The sequence below is a fragment of the Notamacropus eugenii genome, chromosome 1, assembly GCF_028372415.1.
Source record: "Notamacropus eugenii isolate mMacEug1 chromosome 1, mMacEug1.pri_v2, whole genome shotgun sequence".
Classification (NCBI taxonomy): Eukaryota; Metazoa; Chordata; class Mammalia; order Diprotodontia; family Macropodidae; genus Notamacropus; species Notamacropus eugenii.
In genome coordinates this window covers 634853822-634877086 of record NC_092872.1, presented here as the reverse complement: position 1 = coordinate 634877086, position 23265 = coordinate 634853822, and the positions used below count along the sequence as shown (strand labels likewise).

Below are 23265 nucleotides of genomic sequence, written 5' to 3'. Positions count from 1 at the left end.
CCAGATTGGGAGCAGAAGGGTCATTGCAGCCACTAAAATGGTCACCATTTGTGGATAGCACTTCAGTTTCGTTTTATGTAATGTGTATAGAATATACCTCGTATCAGCACTATAAGAAAACTAAAGGATTTTAGACAAGCAACTGAAAAAAATAGATGTAAGTTTGTGATTACAAGACGACTTTGATATTTGCAAGCAATAATTTACTAATTCACACAATTTGACAAATATTTATTTAAGTGTTTTATGTGGACAAAGCCCTGTACACTTCCTGTCAAAAGTAGACTTGCTCAGATAACCTCACATCATTTATGCCCAAATACATAGACATAATTAAAGAATTTTGTTTTGGGGGGTGGGGGAGACATCCATGAATAGTGTGGTCAGTTTTCCATATCCATTGTTTCACCTGGTAACACAAGATTTATATTCCCTAGAACATCACAAGCAGACAACACTATTTAACAACCATAATAATAACAATAATTATAAATGACATTTATATAGAGCATCATAGTTCACAAAACACCTTTTATACATTATCTCATTTGATTTTCACGATATCTCTGTGAGATCTATCATGCCCATTCTAAAGATGAGGAAACTGACAATGAGAAGTTAGGTAACCTGCTCAGAGTCATATGACTCATGTCTGAGGCAGAACTTAAAACCAGGTCTTTCTGACTCAGTTCCAGCCCTAAGTCCTCTTAGAAAGCTCTGCATCTTGCAAATGTTTGCATTAATATGGGGGGAAGGGGCCGATTATCTACATTTCATAACAACAGTGGAGGATAGGGACTGTAATATTACCTAAAAAGCTTCAAGCTTAATATAGCCAACTCTTAGTTGTCTTTGCTAATGGAGACAGCTACTCTCTAAAAAGCAAAACTCAAATAACATCCCAGATAATCCCAGACTTATTTTCTTGGCATTAGAATGCATTATGTGATTTGGTGCATTCCAAGTTATGTTTTTCCTAGAAGGCTATTAAAAGTCCTTTGCATCCTTTGAGGATACTTTGGCTGGGGAAAGGGGCTGAGAATGCTGCATGGTGGGAAGAAATTGGCCAGAGTTTGAAAATTCACTGCAGAAAGGATCATTTGTATTTGGAAAAGAGCAAAACCCCCACTCCCATGGTGCCTTTTCTAATTTCCATAAACCCATTTCCCAGTCAGTCTGAACTTTTATGTATACCAAAGGCAATTAGAAAATAAAGTCCTTCTAGAGATATATACACATGGAATAAGAAAGACAATTAGAGAGGAAAATTGATGGAGTCCCAGGAACATGCAGTCTTGGAAGAACTCACATAACAATAACTCACATTTTATGTCACTTTCCCCACAATAACCCTGTGAGGCAGGTGGTGCAAGAAACAGGATCCCCTTTGACAGATGAGGAAACTGAGACTCAAAGAGGTTGTAATTTGCCCATAGTGACAACCAGCATCAAGGTCCTCTGGACCCAAGTCCAGCATGCTGTTTGCTGTACCATTCAGCTTCCCAAACATGGTGAAGCTTGTCAGCAGCTCATGGCTGAAATCCTGCTGCTATTCTGGAGGTCATTGAGCCAAATGGATGAGATCATGTGCTCCTAATTGCTCCCCAGACCTTGATCTCTTTCACCACTCTGTCAGCTAACCTAAAGGAGAACAATGGAGCAGCTCACACAAAGAACAATGAAGAAAGGTTGGAAGAGGTAGCATTTGGATTGGGGTCTTTCTTGATCCAAAGAAGCTACCCAGTGATATTTAGCAGTAATACAGGATATGGCTCCACCAAGGAAGAGTGGTTAGAGAAAAAGGAGGCTTTCTTGTTTCTATACACACTTTTCCCTTTCTGTGTTTCTCTTCCCAGCAAGTGCCCAATGCTATTCCAACTGCCCCAGTCTCAGCTACATCCAGGTCAGCTAAAAGCATTCATTTCATCTCCCCTTAGGAATAGTTGCATTTTCAAAGATGGTCACTGAGAGAGCGTCTGCCTGTGAGTCATGAATAGTAGAATTTCAGGCATGAAGAAACCTACTGGGAGCTTTCCTTCTGCTCTTCATACCATACCATGTAAGAAAGTTACCTGTAGTAAGGTTCATCCTTTTGGAAAGGACCTCTTACTCTCTGACATGCCCCAGCATGGAGTACATTCTAGAAATCACAAGAGGTTGTGCAGAATACCATTGGCTGAGAGTCTGAGGGTCTCCCACATAGAGTACCATCTTCATTTCCAAGCACTTCATGTACTTTATGCTGGACAGCAGAGGAAAAGTTGGGATTTGGAGCCTGAACAATTCATGGCTAGGAGTGATGTCAGAGAAAATCCATGTTCATGTTTGGAGAGTAGTCCTGGGAGTCAGAGAAGCAGAACCTAACATTCTAGGAATGCATTTACCTATCTGTGCTCACCAGCCTGAATATTTGCTTATCCCTGGCCTGTGTTTGATACCAACACTTTATTATTCATACTCAAATACAGGAAGGGTCTTTGATTTTTTGCCAGGGTAAGGAAATTCCAGCTGTAAACTTCTGCTGGCACAGATCACTACTTATTAATAGCTTATTTAAATCCCAGGAAATTTGCTTGTAGCTTATAGAAGCTAAATGATTTGTCCAGGGTTACACAACAAGTAAATGTTGAAGGTAGGATTTGAACCCAGATCTTCTTTAACCCCAGCTCAGCATTTGGATACACCATGCAATGCTGCCTTGTTTAATTTATTGGTTTAATTTACCTCTTTATTCTTTTTTTGATGCATTCTGGACACGTTTATATTCCCAGCACCTAACATTACTGTTTTGTATACAGTAGGTGCTCAATAAATATGGGTGAATGATGATATCTGTTCATCAGTGACAAGAAACTAGACTGCATCAGTGTACTTGTCTGATTGAATATTTGAACCTTGATTCAGTTGGTAACACTCATTTAATAGCATTCTCTTTACTTCTGTTATCCTACAGCTTGAAGGATGTTTTATTTCTTCCTAAAGATCCAACAGATTACTTTAATTTGATACAGTCCACCTCTTCTGTAACAGGCATGCCGCTAGTCTTGAGGTCAACATCTGCACTGGACTTGCTCCCATTGTATGAAGACCTCCAGCGGAGTAGCATGATCTTCTTAAAGTATTTCATGGTGTTATTTTTGACAGTGACAAAGCACACTGTATTGATCATACTGTTGCTCATGGCGATACACTCTACAATGTAGAAAGCCGTAAGATAGTGCTTCTCCTTCACAAACACGGTAGGGAAGAAGTCTCGGACAATGGTGAAGCCATAGAAAGGGGCCCAGCAGATTACATAGGCAGTCAGGATGCACATGAGCACAAGGACCGTCTTCCTTCGGCAACGGAGCCGTTTCCGGATCTGCTCTGTCTGGAAGCCAGGAACAGCCTTGAACCAGAGCTCTCGAGAGATCCTGGCATAACATAGGGTCATGGTGATCACGGGTCCCACAAACTCAATGCCAAAGATGAACAGGAAGTATGACTTGTAGTATATTTGCTGGTCCACTGGCCAGATTTGGCCACAGAAGATTTTCTCCTGGCTTTTGACAATGAAGAGGACAGTCTCTGTTGCAAAGTAAGCTGACGGGATGGCAATGATGATGGATACAATCCAGACCAATGCTATTAGAAAGGTGGCAGTTTGATAATTCATCCGTGGTTTCAGGGGATGGACAATAGCCAGATATCTGGGGGAAAATAACGACAACAATAATGAAGATGATGGACTTGATGTTATTTTAATTTTAGCAACACTATTATGAGGAGTTAAAGAATAATTGCTAGTGCTATTAATAGTAGTCCTCCACCTAAGTCCTCTGATGCCTCATTATGGGATGAAAGTGACAGCACTGGTTATCTGAAGGCTATGCTGCCAGTGGAGCACAGCAAAACTGGGAAGTCTTCAAAAATGGATTCAGAAGTGGATTGCTGTTCTGGGACTCTTCCAGCTAAGCTTGGAGGTATCTGTATTCAGCTGGGACCAGGTGATGGATTTTTTTTTTTTGTCATGATAACTCACCAGTCATTCTATTAAGCATTTGCAATCTGCATCAATGGTAGAAGTACCCACATGTATGAAATCACCAATTTTTTGATGTATTGAAAAAACAATTATAAATACCAACTTTATTCCTAGCCTTCCATTCCCTGAGTTTGAGACTCTGTGTGTGGTGCAACAGGAAGGAGTGTTCAATTTGGGGGTCAGAGACATAGATGTGAATCTGAGCTTTGCCATCTGTAAGACCTTGGGTGAATTATTTCACTTCTCTGGGTAGCCATTAATCGCTTTCCTCCTTTGGAATATGAAACAGTTGGGCTAGATTACTTCTAAGATCCTGTTCAGGGTTAAATCTATGATCCTAACAGTTTTTCTATAGATATTTATTCCAATTCATTTGTAGTTCAAAAAGTAGGATTGTCAGTAATTCACAGAACAACAGAAACAATCACTCCTAAGACAGCACTAGAAAGAGAGATTATTTCTTTCATACCTAGAAGGCGAATGAGGAAAGGGAAGAGCATATATCTATTTTATAGGACCATAGATTCAGACCTTAGGATGGACCATAGGATAGATCTTAGACATCATTAATCACAATCCCTCATTTTACAGTTTAGAATATTGAGTCTCAGTGACTTTAAGTAACTTAGCCCAAGATTAAAGAGGAAGCAAATGGCATAGCCAAGAGTTGAATTCATGTTCTCTGACTTCAAATTCATCATTCCTATGCTGCCTCCCTATTTACCTCAATCTACTCTCACAAACATCCATTAAAGATGGGGAAACTGCATCAAGAAAACGATTCACAAAATGGATCAAGGTCAAGAAGAGCAGAGATGGGAATTCAGGCTTCCTGGCTTTCTCCTGTCCTGTTTCCACCACTGAGGTACACACTGTTTCTACCACTGTGACCTGGACAAGAACTCAGAATTCCTTGCTGTCCTTTCCCTGAAGCACAATGCTTTTTCTTAAAGTAATCCAGACAAGAAAATAGCACTTTTGGGGAGGAAATGAGCTCGTTTATGTGAGAAGAAGGATTTCTTCCAGGAGAGAGTCCAAAGAGCTACAGTATATACAGTATCCTTGTGTTCTAGAAGAATGGATTGATACTGGCAAGAAAAATTAATGACAATAAAAAAATTAAGCTATATATGGGAAAAATGTGTTGAAGGAAGGATAAAATCCCCTCTTTGTATGGATGACAGAGAGAAAAAAGAGCTACCTGGTTATTGTTTTACTTCTCTTTTCTCTTCTAAAGAGAATTCTCTTGGCTTTTGAAATAGCAGAACAAAAATAATTAATGGGGCATAGCTACTCAAGATAAGTAAGGAGATAGTAAGAGTACAACTACTTTCCTTGATAAGTTCACATCACTGGATCCAAATGAACTACATCCAGGTCTGGGCACATTTGACAGAAAAACTAATGAGCCTTTGTCAGTGACATCTAAACATTTGTAGAGAATGGGGAAAGTACTGCAGGACTAGTGAAGGGCAAAGTTTTTCCTGATTTTCAAAAAAGGGGGGGGGGGCCAAAATCTATAAACTATAAGCCAGTGAAATTGACTTCAATTCCTTGGAAAATTTAAGAACAGACCATTAAAAAGATGATTAGTGGACATCCAAGGTGATTAATGAAGGAATCACTGATTACAAAGAACCTAAAAGATTTCAACAAAGGCCAAGACATGCCAGAGTAACTTCATTTCCTTTTTTGAATTACTACACTATTATATTAGAGAAATTCTGAAGCTTGAATTTGACTACGTTTTACTGACTCATTTGATAAAACATCTCATGCCATTCTTATGGAGAGATAAAGAGATGGGGACTAGGCGATAGTAAAAGCAAATGGATTGGAGTTAGTTGAATGGCTGACAATGAGTAACCATTAATGTTCAATGCCATTTTGCAGAAGGTCTTCACTGAAGTGCCCCAGTGAGCTGAATTTGGCTCTGTGCTATTCAGTATTCATTAATGACTTGGATAAAGGAATAGATGGCAGGCTCATAAAATTTGCAGAAGATGCAAAGCTGAGAGGCATGGCTAACACAATGGATGATGTTCAGGAACCAAAAACATTTTGAGAGACTAAAGCATTGGACTCAATCTAAGATGTAATTTGGATAAATATGAAATCTTATACTTGGGTTTAGAAAATCAACAAGTAGAGGATGAAAAAGGCATATTAACCAGAAGTTTGTTTGAAAAAAGATCTAGAGGTTTTAGTGGAATGCCAACTGACTAGTAGATCGTAGCAGTCAAAAGTGATATTGGGCTACATTAAGAGAGGCATTTTTTCTAGAATTAGGGAGGTAATGGTGTCTCTTTATCTCAGTCCATATGTGGAGTTAATTATGTTCAGTTCTGGGCAAGACAGTTTAAGAACGGTATTGATAAGCTTAAGTGCATCAAGGGGAAAACAACAAGGATGGTGGAAGGTCTTGAGTCTTTATCATATGGAAATCTGTTGAAGGAATGTGGGTTGTTTAGCATGAGGATGAAGAAGAGTCTAGGATGATGTGTTAACTCTTTAAGTATTTGAAGAACTACCCTGTGAAAGAGGGATTGGAATAATTTTGTTTAGCCCCAGAGTTTCAGAAAGAAGACATTTTGACTTGATGTCAGGACAAAATTTTCAGACAATCAGAACTATACCAAATTGAAATAGGCTGCCTTGGTAGGAAATCACTTCTCCTTTAGTGGTCATCTTCAAATAGATGACCATTTGTTGAGGATGTTACAGTGGCAATTCTTTTCATATGTGGGATGGATTCTTTGACTTCTAAGGTCCCTTCTAATCTAAAAGTCTATTATTCTGATGGGGTGATGGAATCTAGACCTCTAAAAGGAAAAGACTGTCTTTGAAAGCAACCCAGTCCCTGAATTTTCCCATACATTTGAGCAGCCAAGATCCCTGATGTCTCTCTGCCCAAGGCAACTGGCCCACCCCAACCCACCAGGATCACATAATTAGCTTGACATCCTTTCACTGTCACTCTCAGCCCACTTTAGGCTCCTTAATCCCATCCAGATCACCTAATTAGCCTATTTGATAGTGCTTTCACTGCTTGTACTAGCCCAGATTATTTATCACTCCTTAATCCCACCCACATCCTTTCACCCCCCCATTAAGTTGCAGATTCCCTGAGAATCTCTCCCACTTCTATTGGCATTACAATAAACCTTGTCACTTGACTGGAAGAAGGTTTGAGTGGATGAATCCATCCCAGGCAGATACCACCCTGTGCCCTGATATTTGGGTGTTCCCAGCACCCCAAACTGCATCAATTATATAAAGAATTCATGTACCTTGTGATGGGGGAAATGTGAGGATAGATATTTGTATGGGAAGGGGCATTGAAAGAGAAGAAGATTGTGGAGGTGGAAGAACACACACTATTAAACCTTGGAAATGAACACGCACTTAAAAATTCAAAGATTATAAATTAAGAAAAGCATAAAAGAATAAAGGCAGTGGGTCTAAAAGAAATCAACAGAAACTTAGCCTTACTATTTATATTGACTGTACATCCAGCTTCATGGTACTATTGGTTTATGGAGAAAGTTGTATGACTACAAATTTGTTGTTTTTACTCTTAGCTTTTCCCCCCTCCTATTATTTCCCCACCAGTTCTGGCAAAAGCAATCAACTGAACACTTCCCAAATCCCTCTACACCATGCTGCCTTTAAGTGCTACCATCACCCCAAACTGGCAGGTAACCCAGATGCCTCCCCTTGGACCATTGGCTCTAGTAGAATAGCGTTTGCTTTATCTGGGTGGTTCCCAAGGCTCCCAATCATTCTGCACACATATCACCTCCATCTTCCAGCTACCTGTCCCATGTGGTCTTAAGTCCTCAATAGAATATAATCTCCTTGAGAGCAAGGACTGCCTTGTTTGCTTGTATTTGAATCACCAATGTGTGGCACATAGTTCTTAAAAAATGATCTCTCTCTCTCTCTCTCTCTCAGCTAGCTCTCTGAAGATGTTAGATAAAATTGGATCAAATCCCACCCACTATTCACCCCCAGCTGGCTACATTATTATTCAGGGTGGCTGTTGGAGTTCTCCAGCCAAAGTTCAGCCCCCTTATGGGGGCTGCCAAGTCTATCAATGCTACTTGGTTCACTATAACAGTGTCACAAAAGACTTACAGAGGGCTCAGTGTGGTTTGAAGTGTGCTAACAATCCCTTCATCACTTAGTAAGGGTCCTCTTACAAAGACTATGATGTTAGCCTGACACAGCTGTCTTCAGCAATGGGTGCTCCAAACCTATTGCTACTCATGATGGGAACTCAGGAGTTTATGGCTTTTTATCACAATTTGGCTCCACCATATTAAGCATAAATGGCAACATAGTCAAAGAAAATTTCTGTATTTCCATGTTTTTGTAGTCAGCACTTTGATTCTCTTGCTTCCTGCCTAATAGCATCTAATTCTTTAGGATACTTCATAAGGAATTTCAAGTTATTTGATAATTCAATCCTTTTGGGATAATAAAATATAATTCAGTGGAACTTGTAATGAATAAGTTGCTAACTTCTTTCAGTGAATTCATTGGTAAAACTTCTTATTTTCAAGGCTTGGCTCAAAGAAATCAGAGCTGCCAGGATCTTAGAGATCATAGGATCTTAGAGATCATAGGATAGTAGATCTAGAGTTGTGAAGGACCTAAAAGGGATCCTTTTACAGATGAGGAAACTGAGACCAAGAGAAGGGAAACAATTTGTTTAAAGTTTGCCTGGATTTATCTTTACTTCAAAACTAATTTCAGGTAGTTCTGTTGACTAGTCTCTGGAAAACCATTCCATCCTAGACATCCCTTTATTTTGCAGGTTCCTATGACCACTGTATATCTGCTCTGGTTGTAGATGAAATCAGCTCTGCAGTGTTGATATACTATACCAGTTGAAAAAAGAAGTAACACTTTTCTGGGTTCTTCTTATCTGATCCAAGATGAAAGGAAGGGGCCAGATTGAATTTGGGATGTGCTGATGAGGAGGGAAGGTGCCTGATAACACTGTCCCATGGAGACGGAGGTGCCTTGAGGTTCAGCTCAGACTCTCATAATTTGCAGGCCAACATTGTGCAGCTCATTGTCAGTGCTTCAAGTAAATACAGGATAAACAACTGAATTTTGCTCTCAAGGATTAAGCACATGGCTCAGCTAGAGAATGTAGACTTAAAGGGAAGGATGCCTTATAACCCATGAGTCTCCTTGGCTCCGCTCTGAACAATTTTTTTTTTTTTAGCCCAGCTCTGTCTGAATAAAAGGAATTCATTCATTACAAGAGTACATAGAGTAGTGAAAAGTAGTAGTAGTGAAAAGATCACTGTCAAGTGCTATGGATCTACCATTTATTAGCAAGGTGACCTTGAGTAGGTAACTTTCCCTCTCTTGACCTCAGTTTCCTCATCTGTAAGATGAAGCAATTCAATTTGATGATCTGGAAAGGTATTTCCAATTCTAACACTCATATTTCTAGAATTCCTTCCATCCTTCATGCACTGAACAAGGGTTCTGTGGGGAAGAAAAAAGAATCCCTTGAGGTTTCTGGGAAGGGGTTGGAAAAAGAAGTATGGGACTAAAAGTTAGACAAGAGATTGGGTAGGAGAGAGTGCAATGCAAGAGAAGATTCTACAAACTCAGTTGGTGCTTTTGCTAGAGATCAATACATTGACCACATTTTAATTGTTCTTCTCTAACATCACTCACAATGATCATCGCAAGCTTGGACACAGAAACTTTTCAATTAATGCTTCTCAAGTGAGTGACACCTCTCATTTGTATTCCTTACCATCATCTGCTTCTCTCTGCATTAATGTTCTAAGAAGGAAGACCTCAATCAGCAGATTAATATTTTCTGTTTATGCATCTGTTGCTAGCTTGCCCAATGCCCAGTCAGCTAGCTATAGGCAGCCCCAATGACTCATCCCTTAATCCACTTATTGCTGATATTTCAAGGAAAGAAAGGCTGTCTGAGCAGGCAAAACCTCAAATAATCAAGGTGAGATGAAGGCATGCCAGCAGATGAAGCAGAAAGCTATTTTGCTTTTCTTCTATATTGACTAAATGGAGTCACCACCATACCTATCCATGTTAATCCTTATAGTAGCAGTCACCAGATGAGATATGTAAAGGGCAATGAATATATGACCAGAGAGCCTTCATTTCCTCCTCTCCGCCTCCCGAAGTCCATCAGAAACTCCTTCACAAATAAACTCACCCTGGAATATTCTGGCTACGTTGACAAAAAGGAGTGAGAATTCCCTGAATCAAAAAGTTTTATCTTTGCCATTCTGTAGGTGGTCTCAACAATTCAAGTCACTATTGGAGTAATAATTCCTGTCCTTTTTCAGACTCATACCTCTTGACTTTTGATCAGTCTTCCCATACCCCCTACTTAATAAGAAAGGATATAAATTCTCGCAATTACCCAACATAGGTATGTAAGAACTAAAGTAAAGAGATTAATTTTAATAGGACAATAGTTATTTAATTTAAATAAAGTTATTTCCCATACCCCTTGACAAAACATCTTATACCCCTCTGAGGGTATTTGTACACCAAGTTGGGAACCCTTTTGCTGCAGGGAACTATGTACTAGGACAATGGGGATACAATGCTAGAGCAAGCAGCAGCAGCAGCAAGGACATAACCCTACCTGAGAACTAGATTATCTCTGAGGGCCCTTCCACTTCCAAATCACAATGATTCTGTCCATTCTCTTTTGCTCTTGCTTCTAAAACACTTTGCAGTTTGGACCTTTTTAATCCACCAGCCTGATATCCTACTAATCCTTAATGGCAATTCCCTACACTCCTTGCCTCTGGCATGTATCAGGTCTTTGCTAGAGTAATTCCTTCTGGAATACTCTCTTCTTTTTTGTTCATTTAGATCTTACACATTCTTCTAAGCCCAATTCATGACCCACCCCTTCCCTGAGGCCTTCCCTAAGTACTCTAGGTGCTCTGATCTCCCTTTTCTCTGAAGGCTATAATCAAGTGAAACAGCATTGATTAGATACTGCTATGTACCAGGCATTTTGCTAAGTGATGGATAGGTTAGCATTTAATTGTTTCATGTATCTATATAACTAATCTATCCATATGTCTATGGATAGATATAACTATATAGATAATGGGTACATATGTATACATTTGTTCTATCCTTTCCTGCCCCTCCCACGCATACATACACATTGGATTATAAACCTCTTGAAAGAAATAGCTATGCCTTATAAATCTGTAGCTTGTCCTCTCACTCTTGCCACCAGTCACTAGGGTAGTTTTGGACCCAAGGTAATAACAACACTATTTGTTGAGCTATTTAAGGTTCACAAAAAATATAATCTCATTTTATTCCTCTCAACAACAACACAGTCACTCGTTTCTGAGGTAAGATTTCAACTCAGGCCTTCCTGGCTAAAGGTCCAGTGCTCTATCCAGTACCATCTAGGTACCTACATTAAGTATGTCATCATCCCTTACTGACAAGCATTTGCTAAGCACCTACTATGTGTACTCACGATACAAAGATACAGAAGGCAAAATTGCTGCCCTTGAGAGGTTGGAATCTAGTTGGGGAAACAGGACTTTTTTTTTTAAAAGATACAACATAAACTAAATACCAATCCTAGTGCAAATAAAAAATGCTATAGGAAATCACAAGAGTGTTTGTTCATGGAGGAGGTGAGATATGACCTGGACTTTGTAAAATGAGTTGAATGTAGAACATCAGAAGCAAAGAGAGGGTACATTCTGAGGAGGGAATTACTGATTTAAATTTGAAAGAGATCTTAGAGATCATCTAGTCCATCCCTCTCTTTTGCAAGTGAGTAAACTGAGTCCCAAAGAGGATAAATGTTTTGTCTAAGGTCCCAAAGGTAGGAAATGGAAGAGCCAGGGTTCAAATATGGGAAATGACCTGAAGAAAGACAATGAGCCAAAAGTGTGAATTGTGTGTACAAGAGACAACGAATAGGTCTGTATGAGTGTGGGAAGGTTAAAGAGAGTATTTAATATTAGGTGAATGAGTTTGAACTTTACCCCATAGGTGGCAAGAAACCACTGAGCAGGGCCTGGAGAAAGGGGACACATATAAGACAATGTTTTAGGAAGATTAATCATTCAGCATTAGTTACTAAGGACTGAAGGAGGGACCGGATAAGGAACTCCTGGAAAAAATACAGGTTTAAAAGATAAGATCCAAGACTAAGCTGGAGGTAGTAGGAATTTGAAGAAATAGGAAAATGGTAGATATCAAGAAGGAAGAACCAATGTGTCTTGGTTACTGCCAATATAAAAAGTAGGAAGGGAGGAAAAGGTAAAGGATAAAGCTAAGATGTTAAAGCTGGGTGATTGGAAGACTGCACTGTACTACCTTGGAGAATAGAGAGTGACCTGATTTTTATTTTTTAATTTTCATTTTATTAAGGAAAAATGACACATTCAGCTTTAGATCGTATGGTACAATGGAAAGAATGCTGGACTTGAAAATCAAGAAATACGGGTTCCAATATTGGCTCTGACATTTATTATCTCTATTGACTGTAGGCAAGAGAGATTTGGCTTATTCTGACTTTTTCCTTAAGGTAGAGCCAGTTGAGGCATATTAGGTGGAATTTGAAATAAGTAAAAACTTCTCTGAGTCTCATCTCTAAAATGGAAACAATGACATTTGCACAGCCTACCTCACAAGAGTGTTGTGGAAAAGGTGCTCTGTAAATCTTAAAATACCATACAAAGTTGAGTTGTAATTCAACTCAATTCAACTAGCCTTTTAAAAGTGTCTACTCTCTGGAAGCCACTCTGCTTGGTGCTCATGAGATGGAGAAGAAAAACAGAAAAACAATTTCTGCCCTTGAGAAGAAGTCCTATTTCTAGAAGACATATTGAGTGTGAGATCACAGCAGGACGTCCAGGTGGAGTTGGCCAGTGGGGAGTTAGAAATGCAGAACAGAAGGGAGAAAGGTAGGGGCTGAAAGACTGATATTTGGTCGGAAAAATACATGGTAAGAAAAAAAATTATCTAAATCCCAATTCTTTTCCATTGATTTCATAATACCAGTGGCTTTCCCCTATCACCTGACCTTCTGTTTAGTTGTTATCACTGTACCAAGGGACCACCTGAAATGGAACAGTGTACTCTGGAGGAACTGGGGCATTTTAAACAGTGGGTTATTTCTGTTTCTTTCTTTGGTCAATTCTGATAGAGGTTGGAGACTGTGCTCTAATTGTACCAGCAAACAAAGATGATGAATTTGAAAATTCTCCCCTTCCCATTTTGCTTTTGTTGTCGTCCATCAAAATGTCGGACTGCCTTCTTTGTCTCTACTGCTTTCCTTTGTGCCACCATCTCTCCCTGCAGGAGATCACAGGTACAGAATGTAGTGGGCTTGAAAACCCTTAGGTCAGTGTCTCACAAGTTCCAGAGGAAAAAAAAAAAGGCATTGAATACAAATTTAATAAGTAAATACTGGGCAGAAGAGGCCTCAGCTTTTGTCTTCCACTTTCTAAAAAAAAAAAAAGTTAAATTAAAGGGAAATGAAAATGAGTGTTATCTAAAATTGAACAGATGTTTTGCATTCAAGTTAATGGAATTTTCAGCTTTGTATTCTGCCAATGCTAGCTGCGTTGGAGCACACAAGCTGAGAGCTATGGTGGAGAAATATTTCCGATTTTTTTCAAAAAAAAAAAAGCATATGCTTTTTGCATTTTAGAACAGCTAAGCACATGTCCAGAGAAAGGATATAGCGCCAGCAAGAGGTCGCATGAAATAATCCATTTCACTTCTTCTCAGGGCTGGCAGATTTCAGTGAAGCTACAGAACAGCCCTTTTGCTAAGTAAAGGGAGTGGGTTTTCACTTTCAAAACTGATTTCAGTTCAAAATTCCAAAGTCCTGCAAACCCATTTCCAGCTGTGCTAGGGGTTCAATAATTAACTGAGGTTGGGCCAGGGCTCAGAGGCTCAGCTGCAATGACCTTAGCCACGAAAAGGTATTAGGCAGAATTCTGGAGAGTGGGGGTGGGGGAAATGTCATTGCTGCCAGGTAATAGGTGGCACAATGGATAAAGTGTTGGATTTGGAGTCAGGAAGGCCTGAGTTCAAATCCTGCCTCAGGCATTTACTACCTACGGAATCCTGGTAAAGTCACTTAACCTCTCCCTTAGTTTTCTCATCTGTGAAATAGGGGTCATAGTACCTACCTTATAGGGCTAAGTTGAGGGCCACATGAAATAATAATAATACAAACATTACCATTTACTATGTTCCAGGGACTACGCTAAGCACTTTACCATTATTATCTCATCAAATAACAGATGCAAACTACTTTACAAACTTTAAAGTGTCATATAAGTGCTATTTATATTTATATGATGGCTGTTATTTTGACTATTGTTAGGCCATAGGATAAATGCCATCCATAAGTCCCGAGGACAGGTGAGAGGGCCTATGGTTTTTGAATCAGACTGACAGATGACACTACATGTTATCCCCAAAGTCTTTGTGCAGCTTTAAACTTTAGTAGCCCAGGGTCACAAAATAATTAAAATGTACTAAGCCTTTTGGGATACACCATGTTTCCCTAGCACTAGTTAGATTTTCTTATCCCTTTCTCTGGTTTAGGGGAATAATTGGAAGTATCTAGGTTCTTACTTTACAAAATTATGATACTTGTATTTTTCAAGGAACATAATGTTCATAAATATTGGGTTTGAAAATAAGGAGGTTGCTGCAAACCAAAGCAACTCTGAGGCACCACTTCACACCTATCAGATTGGCTAACACGACAAAACAGGAAAATGATAAATGTTGGAGAAGATGTGGGAGAGTTGGAACACTAATTCATTGTTAATGGAGCTGTGAGCTGATCCAACCATGCTGGAGAGCAATTTGGAACTATGACCAAAGGGCTATAAAAATGTGCATACTGGGGCTGAATCCCAAAGAGATCATAAAAACAGGACAAGGACGCACATGTACAAAATTATTTATAACAGCTCTTTTTGTGGTGGCCAAGAAATGGAAATTGAGGGGATGCCCATCAGTTAGGGAAAGGCCTAACAAGTTGTGGTATATGAATGTAATGGAATACTATTGTGCTATAAGAAATAACTTACAGGCAGACTTCAGAAATACTTGGATAGACTTTTATGAACTGATGCTGAGTGAAGTGAGCAGAACCAGGAGAACATTATACACCATAACAGCCACAGTGTTTGGGGATTGTTTTTGATAGACTTAGCCCTTTGCACTAATGCAAAGACCTAAAACATTTCCAAAGGACTCATGATGCAAAATGCCATCCACATTCAGAGAAAGTACTATGGAGTCAGAACATAGAATGAGCAAATTATTTTCTCTTTTGTTATGTTTGGTTTTGTCTAGTTTTTCTCATGCTTTCTCCTATTCATTTTAATTCTTCTCTGCAACATGATTAATGTGAAAATGTGTTTAATAAGAATGTATGCTATCTTGGGGAGGGAGGAGGAGAAAATTTAAAACTTATGGAAGAGAGTGTTGTTGAAAATTGAAAACAAATAAATAAATAAATTTGGAAAATAAAAAAGAAAGAAAAAAACTTAAAAAAAGAAATAAGGAGATCTCCAAGATCTCTATAATTCTAAATTCCATGATCCTTGTTGAAAGAAGTCCTACCATAACTCTGATTAGGAGATAAGAGATAACATCTTGGTAACCCATTATGTAGAGGGATGGATGAACTCTATATCACAGGTAACAATGGTTCAGTTAAATTGGATCTATATTATGGAAAAGGACTTTATAATAAAGCTTTATTTGTATTGGATTTTTTAAAAAAAGATTGTGCTCATATGATAAAAATCAGTTAGTCCATAAGTGATTAGACCATAAGAAATGCATAAGTAATAGTTTCTGTAGGCTGCTCTCATTAATTTCACTTTACATAGCTGAAAGCCAGGGTTCTGGAAGAGCTGCATGTAAATGTATGCAAATAAGCATACAGATTCATGCAAAAGAATATAAACAAATGTGTCCCCGGATTTTAAGCAAACAAATCCAGTAACCTTGTTTTAAAAATCTGTTGATTTCAAGAACTGACTTGACAGGGGCAGAGAAGGGAGGGGGGCTGGGCTGGGACTGGGAAGGAGGGATATCTCTATCTGATAACTGAAAGGTCCCTCTCGACTTGTGTGCAACTTTGAAGTAATAGACCACTGAACCTTAAACCTGTTATCTCAGAATTTCAGAGTCAGAGCTGTTCTTCTCAATCTAAATAAGATTAAGTGAGGGGGAACTGAAGACTGCTGCTCTCACAAATCAACAGCTGAGCCTGGGTCAGGTAGAATATCTAGCAGATACAGGTGCCTCTTGCCAGGTCACAGCTAAGAAACTCAGGACTTTGTCAGTATCTAGGGAGCATGGACAACTCTCACCAGGTCCTAGATAAGAGACAAGGGCTCTTGCTGCTGATCCTCAGCTGTGAAACTTGGTTCTTACAAACATGAGAGAGGGAGATAGAGACACTGCTCTTATCAGTTCCTAGATGGGGTGAGTGTAGTAGGAACACTAAACCATATCTCAGTGGTTGCTCTTGCCTCCCTCCCCTCCCCCCATTCTATCTGTCTAATACTTACCTGTCTACAGCAATGGCCAGTAAGGCATTGGTAGAGACATAGAGAGAAACAGTTCGAAGATAGTTAACAGAGGCACAGAGCACATGGCCATGCTCCCAGGAGAGTTGGCGGACCACATAGTAGTCCATTTCAAAGGGACAGCATACAATGGCCACCAAGAAGTCAGAGATGGCCAGGTTGGCGATGAGCAGGTTGGTGAGGTTGCGAAGCTTTTTGTATCGGGCCAGGGCAGCAATGAAGATAAAATTACCAATGCCACAGACTAGCATGATGCCCACTAGAGCTACACCAATGACAATCTTGGCAGCAAAGAAGGTACGGGTCTTGGTTACATCATCATCCTCATCTAGAGGCAGGTCATAGTCACCATAGCTGAAGTTGAATGGGAGGGAGGCAGTGCGCTCCCGGTGGGAGTTGAAGATAGCTGCAAAATTGTTGTGTGCCCCAGTGGCATTTCTCTCTTCAGGTCCCATGGTGGTCAACGTGGGCAGGGAGGAGTAAGAGAAAGCTCAATTGCTATGAAATTGAGCCTGGGTCAGAGTCCCAAGGGATTGGACCTCTAGATACTTTGCTCTTACACAGCAAGTCACCACCTTGTTCCCAACATAATTGGAATGCAGATCTCAGGCCTTTGAAAGAGAGACAAGCAGCAAATGATATACATTAGTAAATCATGTCATTATCACAGTGGTATGGGTTACAGTCTAACCTGATCTTGTTTGCTGCTTGCTAGAAATGGTTACCCAAGGGTGATGGGAAGAGGAATGAAGGGGAAAGCAACTTGCTAGAAACAAACCAAATGGTGGCAGAGACATGGAGAAAAATTGAAATGCAGCATTAGTTGGACTATTCCAGATAATAATCAGGCACTGACCCGATGTCTACACATATCCAGAATAACATGCTTTTTTTTTTTTTTTTACACTTTTCCTCAGTAACAGGGGTGAAGGTAGAAGGTGGCAAGATGGCAGTGGAGGCCTGTTATCCCTAGAAATTCTGCCTAACTTGACATCTTGAGAATTTGTCTAGTTTCCTTGTAGAGATCGTCCCCCTTTCCCAAAGTACTCTTTCTCAATGACTTAAACAGGTCGCCATATATCCCAATGAGGGCAGGAAACTATCATCTCATCCCACTGGGTCCTCCAGCAAGCAAGTCACACTTCCTTGTAACCCTAGCTTAGAAATAGCTTAGAAATTCAGTATCCATTCTTATACGGACTTGCTGTATGACACTGGACCACTCATTAACCCCTTCTGGGTCCCAGGCTGCCTACAAAATAACTGCTTTTAATAGGTTTTTTAAGTTATAAACTAAACTTTTCTTAGATATAAGAAGGAAGGATGAATTAATGCCCATAAAATCCTTTGCACTCCTTGGAGATGGGGCTACAGAAAGATGAGGCTGTTGTTCTTTCCCCAATCACTGAATTTCAGAAGGGAATCCTTTTTCTGCATAACTAAGGATGCTTCTCAGTTGCTCCCTAAATCACTGATTCTATGATCCCTTCTGAAGCTATGTCCTTCATTGTTGCTGAGAAGTACAGAATTGTCACAAAAGGTTACATCCTTTCAAGAGAAGGTTATATGTAAGACTATTTAGTGCTCAATGAACCAAAAGGAGAAGGCAGTATGATCATAACAGAATCCTTGACAGGGAAGGGGTCAGGAAAGCTGAATTCTATGATAAAGGATCTGTGTCCTGAGAAAAAGTGTTTTGTGTCAATATTCCCCACAAAGGCTTCAAATTCTCTCCTTAAACTGTGCTCTAGATCAGAAAGAACTCAAAGAAATACTGGACAATCAATGTTGGATTGAACAGTTTTTCACTAAGAAGGAAAAAAGAAAAACTAGCATGGATGTCTGTAAAATACATGTAATTACAAACACCAAACTGTCATATCTGACCCACAATCAACCAATTCCCTTTCCCCCTCTACTTTCCTAACTGAATACCTTCAAAATATAGTTGGGGCTGCCTCTAAGGTTTTTTTCCCCAGGACTTGGATCAAAGACCAGGGTAGGCTTTGATTGTTAGAAGGAAGCTCTTACTGAGAAGCATGGTCAACAAAACTTATTGGAAGAGATTCCAGAGAACAGGTCCAGTGAAGAAAGTAGCTCTGAAACCTAGATCACCAATAAAGAACAGCTACTTTCTGAGTTCCTAAAATAGTGATTCTTAACCCTTCTTTTGTGTAACAAACCCCACTGGCAATTTGGTAATGTTTTGGGAACCCCTTCTTAGAATAATGTTTTAAAATGAAGAAAATACACAAAATACCATCATCAAAATATTTACAAAAACAAATTCATGACTCATAGACTAAGAGCCCTTAATCTAGAAGAAACACCAGGAGAGCAAGGGAGGGCACAGAGGTAAGCTACACCAGACCTCTTGTGAGCAGTGTAAATCCTTTCCATGCCCTTCCCCTTCTTCCCTCTCTAGGGAGGACCAGTAAGCCCCCTCTGCCTAGGGAAACCAATGCACTACTTCAATTTCTTTCCAAGGCTGCTCTGTCCTTAGGTAAAGTCATCAATTCTGTCCCTCTTCTCTCCAGTGCCTTTAAACCAGCTGAGATATGTATGGGTGATGGCCCTCTGAAGATGAAATGTCAGGATGTGACATTTCCTTTCCTTCAGGAACCCTTGGATTTTAATCTCAGTTTCTCCAATTGCTACTGCCACTCTTTGACCCCTAAGACACTGGGGTGGGGATAAGAGAAGAGAGGGAACTTTCTGCTGTGGGAGGCACTGCACTTTAAAGAGGGGATTACTAATTTAGAAGGCTGTCTAAAGTTCATCGGGAGTTAGACAGGGAAAAATGAAACTTTGTGGGGGGCAGGGGCGGGGTGAGAGAGCAGGAGAAGCAAACAAGAACACTTGGGAGTGAATTTGACCAGTGCCATGTTTCTTCCCTTCCTCTTTCCATCTAAAGGCTTTCCCACGAAGTCCCATGGGCGGCTGCTTTCAGCACCCACATTGTAGCCAGCTCCCCTCCTGCACAGTCATCAGCCTCCCGGAGAAACCTCTCTTTCTCTGAGGTTTCCCACAGTACGAGAATTCCAAGAGAGGGTAGCTAACATTTCCTAACTAGTTAGCATCTTATTTTCTTCAAGGAACCCAGGGAGGCTTCTGGGAGTCGTACACCCCAGAGAGGGAAACCCATAACCAGTCCTAGCTCTCCTATAAAGACACGAGGATGCCCTACACCCTCAGCAAAGGGCCACCAGGCTCAGTCTGATCTCCTGATCCCCTCGCTCCCACCCCTGCTTCTGAGATACCCCGGTACCTGGATTCTATCGGGCTCTTTGAATACCTTCTCTTCCCCCCCAGAACGATCCACAGGGCTGCAATGGAAAGGAGTCAGGGATGAGTTTGTTGTTTCTTCTTCTCCTGGAGAGGGAGAGGGGCACGAGGTGGAGACGGTGGGTATCTTCACCCAAGGTACCCCAGCAAAGACGATCCCACCTCTTTCTCCCGCTTTATGCGCTCCGTGCCGGCTAGTTGGGATTTTTCTTTCACTGCTACAGTTAGTGCTCCGCCCTCCGAGCCCGCAGATTGGAGGGGACCCTCTCCACTCTTCAGCGGACCCAGGCGATCTAGTCAGATCAGCTCTTGGCTCCGGCGCTCCCCCTGGCGGACTGATGACCCATCTCCCTGCAGCCTGGGAGGGGAGAAGCCAGGGAAGGGAGGGGAGAGTAGGGGTCACACGATCAAGGTGGGAGATGGAAGATCCTACTAATCTGGGAGTCAGCTGGCCAGAGTGGAGATGATCTCTTCTGCAATGGCTGGTGCGAGTCCTCAGGAGCTGGGGAGAAAGCTGGCATTCCCGTCTGCTCTGAACTTCCTCAGATGCTGGCCAGCTGTGGGTCAAGTGTCTGTCGATACTGCCACCGCATCTGTCTGCGAGCAGGGGAGCTCTGGCACAAATGCACAGAGGTGACGGGAGGGAGCGAAAATCTCACCCCGAGCAAGTTCTCTTAAGATGAAATTGATGAAAAGAAAGTCCTAACCGAGTGCGTGCATGAGTGTAAGAAGAAAGAAGGAGGGAACTGGACTGTCGGATCCAAGGCTAGAACTAGAAGACCCTTAGTCTGGAAAATGAACTCTCAGGTCTTCTGAAAATAGTGTGGCAAGAGACAACTGGTGAGCTAGAGGCACCTCTGTTGTGATAGCAATGTGCTTTCTGGGCAGGTGAAGCTGGAACAAAGTAATTTAAAGGGAATTGAAAGGCCACCCTTCGCCCTCCACCCACCCCTCTGCCCCAGGTCATAAAACACTTTCCCTTTCTTGGGCTATGCGGTTGCCCGAAGTCCCACCATTTTACTTCATTCCTTGTGTTTAAGCCAACAGGTGACATTATCCCCTCTTCAAATGTAAATCTTCCTGGGGGAACCCAGGAGGAAGCAATTGTAATAGATTAAAGTAAGGAAAGGAGAGATGACAAGGAAGGACTATCTAGAAGCACAGGAAAGGGCTCAGGAAGCAGAGGAAGGTCCCCTTTATCTGCTTCACAATATTGGCCTGACCTGGTCCTGGTCATATCCACCAGCAGGGGTCCAAAACTAGAAGGTAATATTTTTCATCTTCAGTTTTCTTTCCTTGACTGGCAGCATAGCCCAGTGGCTAGAGATGCTTGCCTCTGCCTGTTTCAGGGAGATTCTGTTGCTGTTATTTAGTCAAGCACAACTCTTTGTGATCCCATGGACCTTTGTCCATGGGATTTTCTTGGCAAAGAGACTGGAGTGGGTTGCCTTTTCCTTCTCTAGCTCATTTTACAGAACAGGATAGGGAGGCAAACAAAGTTAAAATGACTTCCTCAGGGTCACACAGTTAGTGTCAGAGGACAGAATGAACTGGTCTTCCTGACTCCAGACCCAGCACTCTGTCCACTGAGTAGTCATCTAGATTCCCCTTTTAGGGAGATCTGCTTATAATTAGCCTCTCTGAGATTCAGTCTTCTCTGTAAAATGGGAATAATAACTCCTGAAGAGCATTCCTCCTTGGGGCAGTTGTGAGAATCAGCTCAATTAATGTAGGCAAAGCACTGGGTAAATGTCATTTCTCATTCTTTCTCAGGATAGATGGAAGCAGAAGGTGGGGTGGGGAGGGGAGACTACCTGAGAATTCCTGTTATGGAGGAAGTTCTTATATCTTAGGAAAATAGGAATCCTAAGAAGTTCATCTTTCTGGGAAGTTCATTTAAAGCTCATTTCCTAGATGAGAAAACAGTCTCAGAGATCCATGCCACATGAAGTTAGAAAAGAAGCTAGGACTCCTGCCAAGTATTTGAGTTCTTATATAGCTTAGTAACATTTTCACTACAACCTAATTTGGAGGCTGCTGTGGAAGTAGCGATATGAGGGGAGACAGGGATAGGAGCTGCAGTAACTGCCCTTGAAGTCCCTTGTGGGGAGGGGAGAGAACTCATCTCCAAGGTTTTGAGGAATGGTACAGTAATTTTTACCAAAGGCTCCATAATACTCTCACCTCTTTTTGAAACACAGACACAGACCTGTCCTTGCTTGTAGATCATAGACCTTTAGAGATAAGAGGGCCATTAAAAATCCTAACATTAAGTAAGCACTTTGCAAACATTAAAGTGTTACATAAATGTCGTCAATAAACATTTAGAGAAGTACCTACTATGTGCCCTACATTGTGCTAAGCACTAGGGATATAAAGAAAGGCAAAGGTCAGTCCCTGTCCTTGAAGAGCTCACAATTTATATTATCAACATCTTATTATTGTCTTTCCAACCTCTTTATTTTACAGCTGAGCAAGCTAGAGCCCAGAGTAGGGAAATTACTTGACTCTGGTCACAGCCAGGACTTCCTGTAGTGCTCAGGTCTCCTGAGTTTTCCACTGCACTAGCTGCCTCCTACAGCTACCCTTTTTATAACAACTACATGTTATGTCATCTTGTGGCACTGACTCACCTGCATCAATACTTTTCTTTCCTTTCCCCACCACGTACCGATAAAGACAGAAGAAGTAACAGGAAAGCATAGGCTGTAAACAGCCCACATATCAATCTCAAAGTGCCTAAGCTCCGTGAAGAGAAAAGGAGTCCTCAGGAATATGACACATGAAATATGAAAGGTTTAGCACAAGGAGCCTATGACATTTTGCTGTTTGTTTCTAGTTTGTGAGGTTAGCATTCAGAAGACTGTTTCCTCTTTGGAAATTTACCATCAAAAAGGCTATGCTGCCTTATCTGAAAGCAGAAGATTTAAAGAGGCATTTAAGTGAGAGGCAGTCTAGCATTTATACCAGATAATTTTCTAGAATTGAGAACAGGGTTCAAATTCTACTTCAGAGACTGTGATCCTTGCAGGACCTCAGTTTCTTCATCTGTAAAATGAAGGGGTTGAATTCAATGATCCCTAAGGTCCCTTCCAGCTCTAAATCTATGGTCCTATGAAAGATTTTCCACAAATCAGTATCTTGCATATGGCTCTCTATGGGCAAGAGAAAATTTCTCTGAGAGAAATCACTTATCACCACAGAGATACAGAGATTCATTTTTTTTTCCACAGGATGCTGATAGAAATTTTGGTAAAGCTTTCTTTGGCTCACTATCTTCCAGCCCCTTGAAGGTAGTACTGCTGCATCTTTTGCCTGCCCCTACCTCAACCT

General features: G+C 40.9%; 1 protein-coding gene across 2 annotated transcripts; it reads right to left on the bottom strand.

The window, feature by feature from the left end:
- Nucleotides 1–216: 216 nt before the first annotated feature.
- On the bottom strand, nt 217–20247 carry PROKR1 (prokineticin receptor 1). Of its 2 annotated transcripts, none has more exons than XM_072635364.1 (3): nt 19916–20247; nt 16630–17258; nt 217–3689 (listed from the first exon to the last, which is right to left on the bottom strand). In XM_072635364.1, exons 2-3 carry the CDS (start codon nt 17100–17102, stop codon nt 2993–2995), a joined length of 1170 nt encoding a protein of 389 aa, XP_072491465.1. In that variant the 5' UTR covers nt 17103–17258; nt 19916–20247; the 3' UTR covers nt 217–2992. The 2 variants fall into 2 exon arrangements, with proteins under 2 accessions (XP_072491465.1, XP_072491466.1); XM_072635365.1 differs by having other exon boundaries at nt 19943–20247.
- Between the last annotated feature and the right edge of the window lie 3018 nt (nt 20248–23265).

Excerpts from the sequence above, each read along its gene's own strand:
- PROKR1 (XM_072635364.1), bottom strand. The coding sequence starts at position 17,102 with ATGGGACCTGAAGAGAGAAATGCCACTGGGGCACACAACAATTTTGCA. Across the intron at positions 3,690-16,629 it reads CTGGCCATTGCTGTAGACAG|ATATCTGGCTATTGTCCATC; the intron begins GTAAGTATTAGA and ends ATTTTCCCCCAG.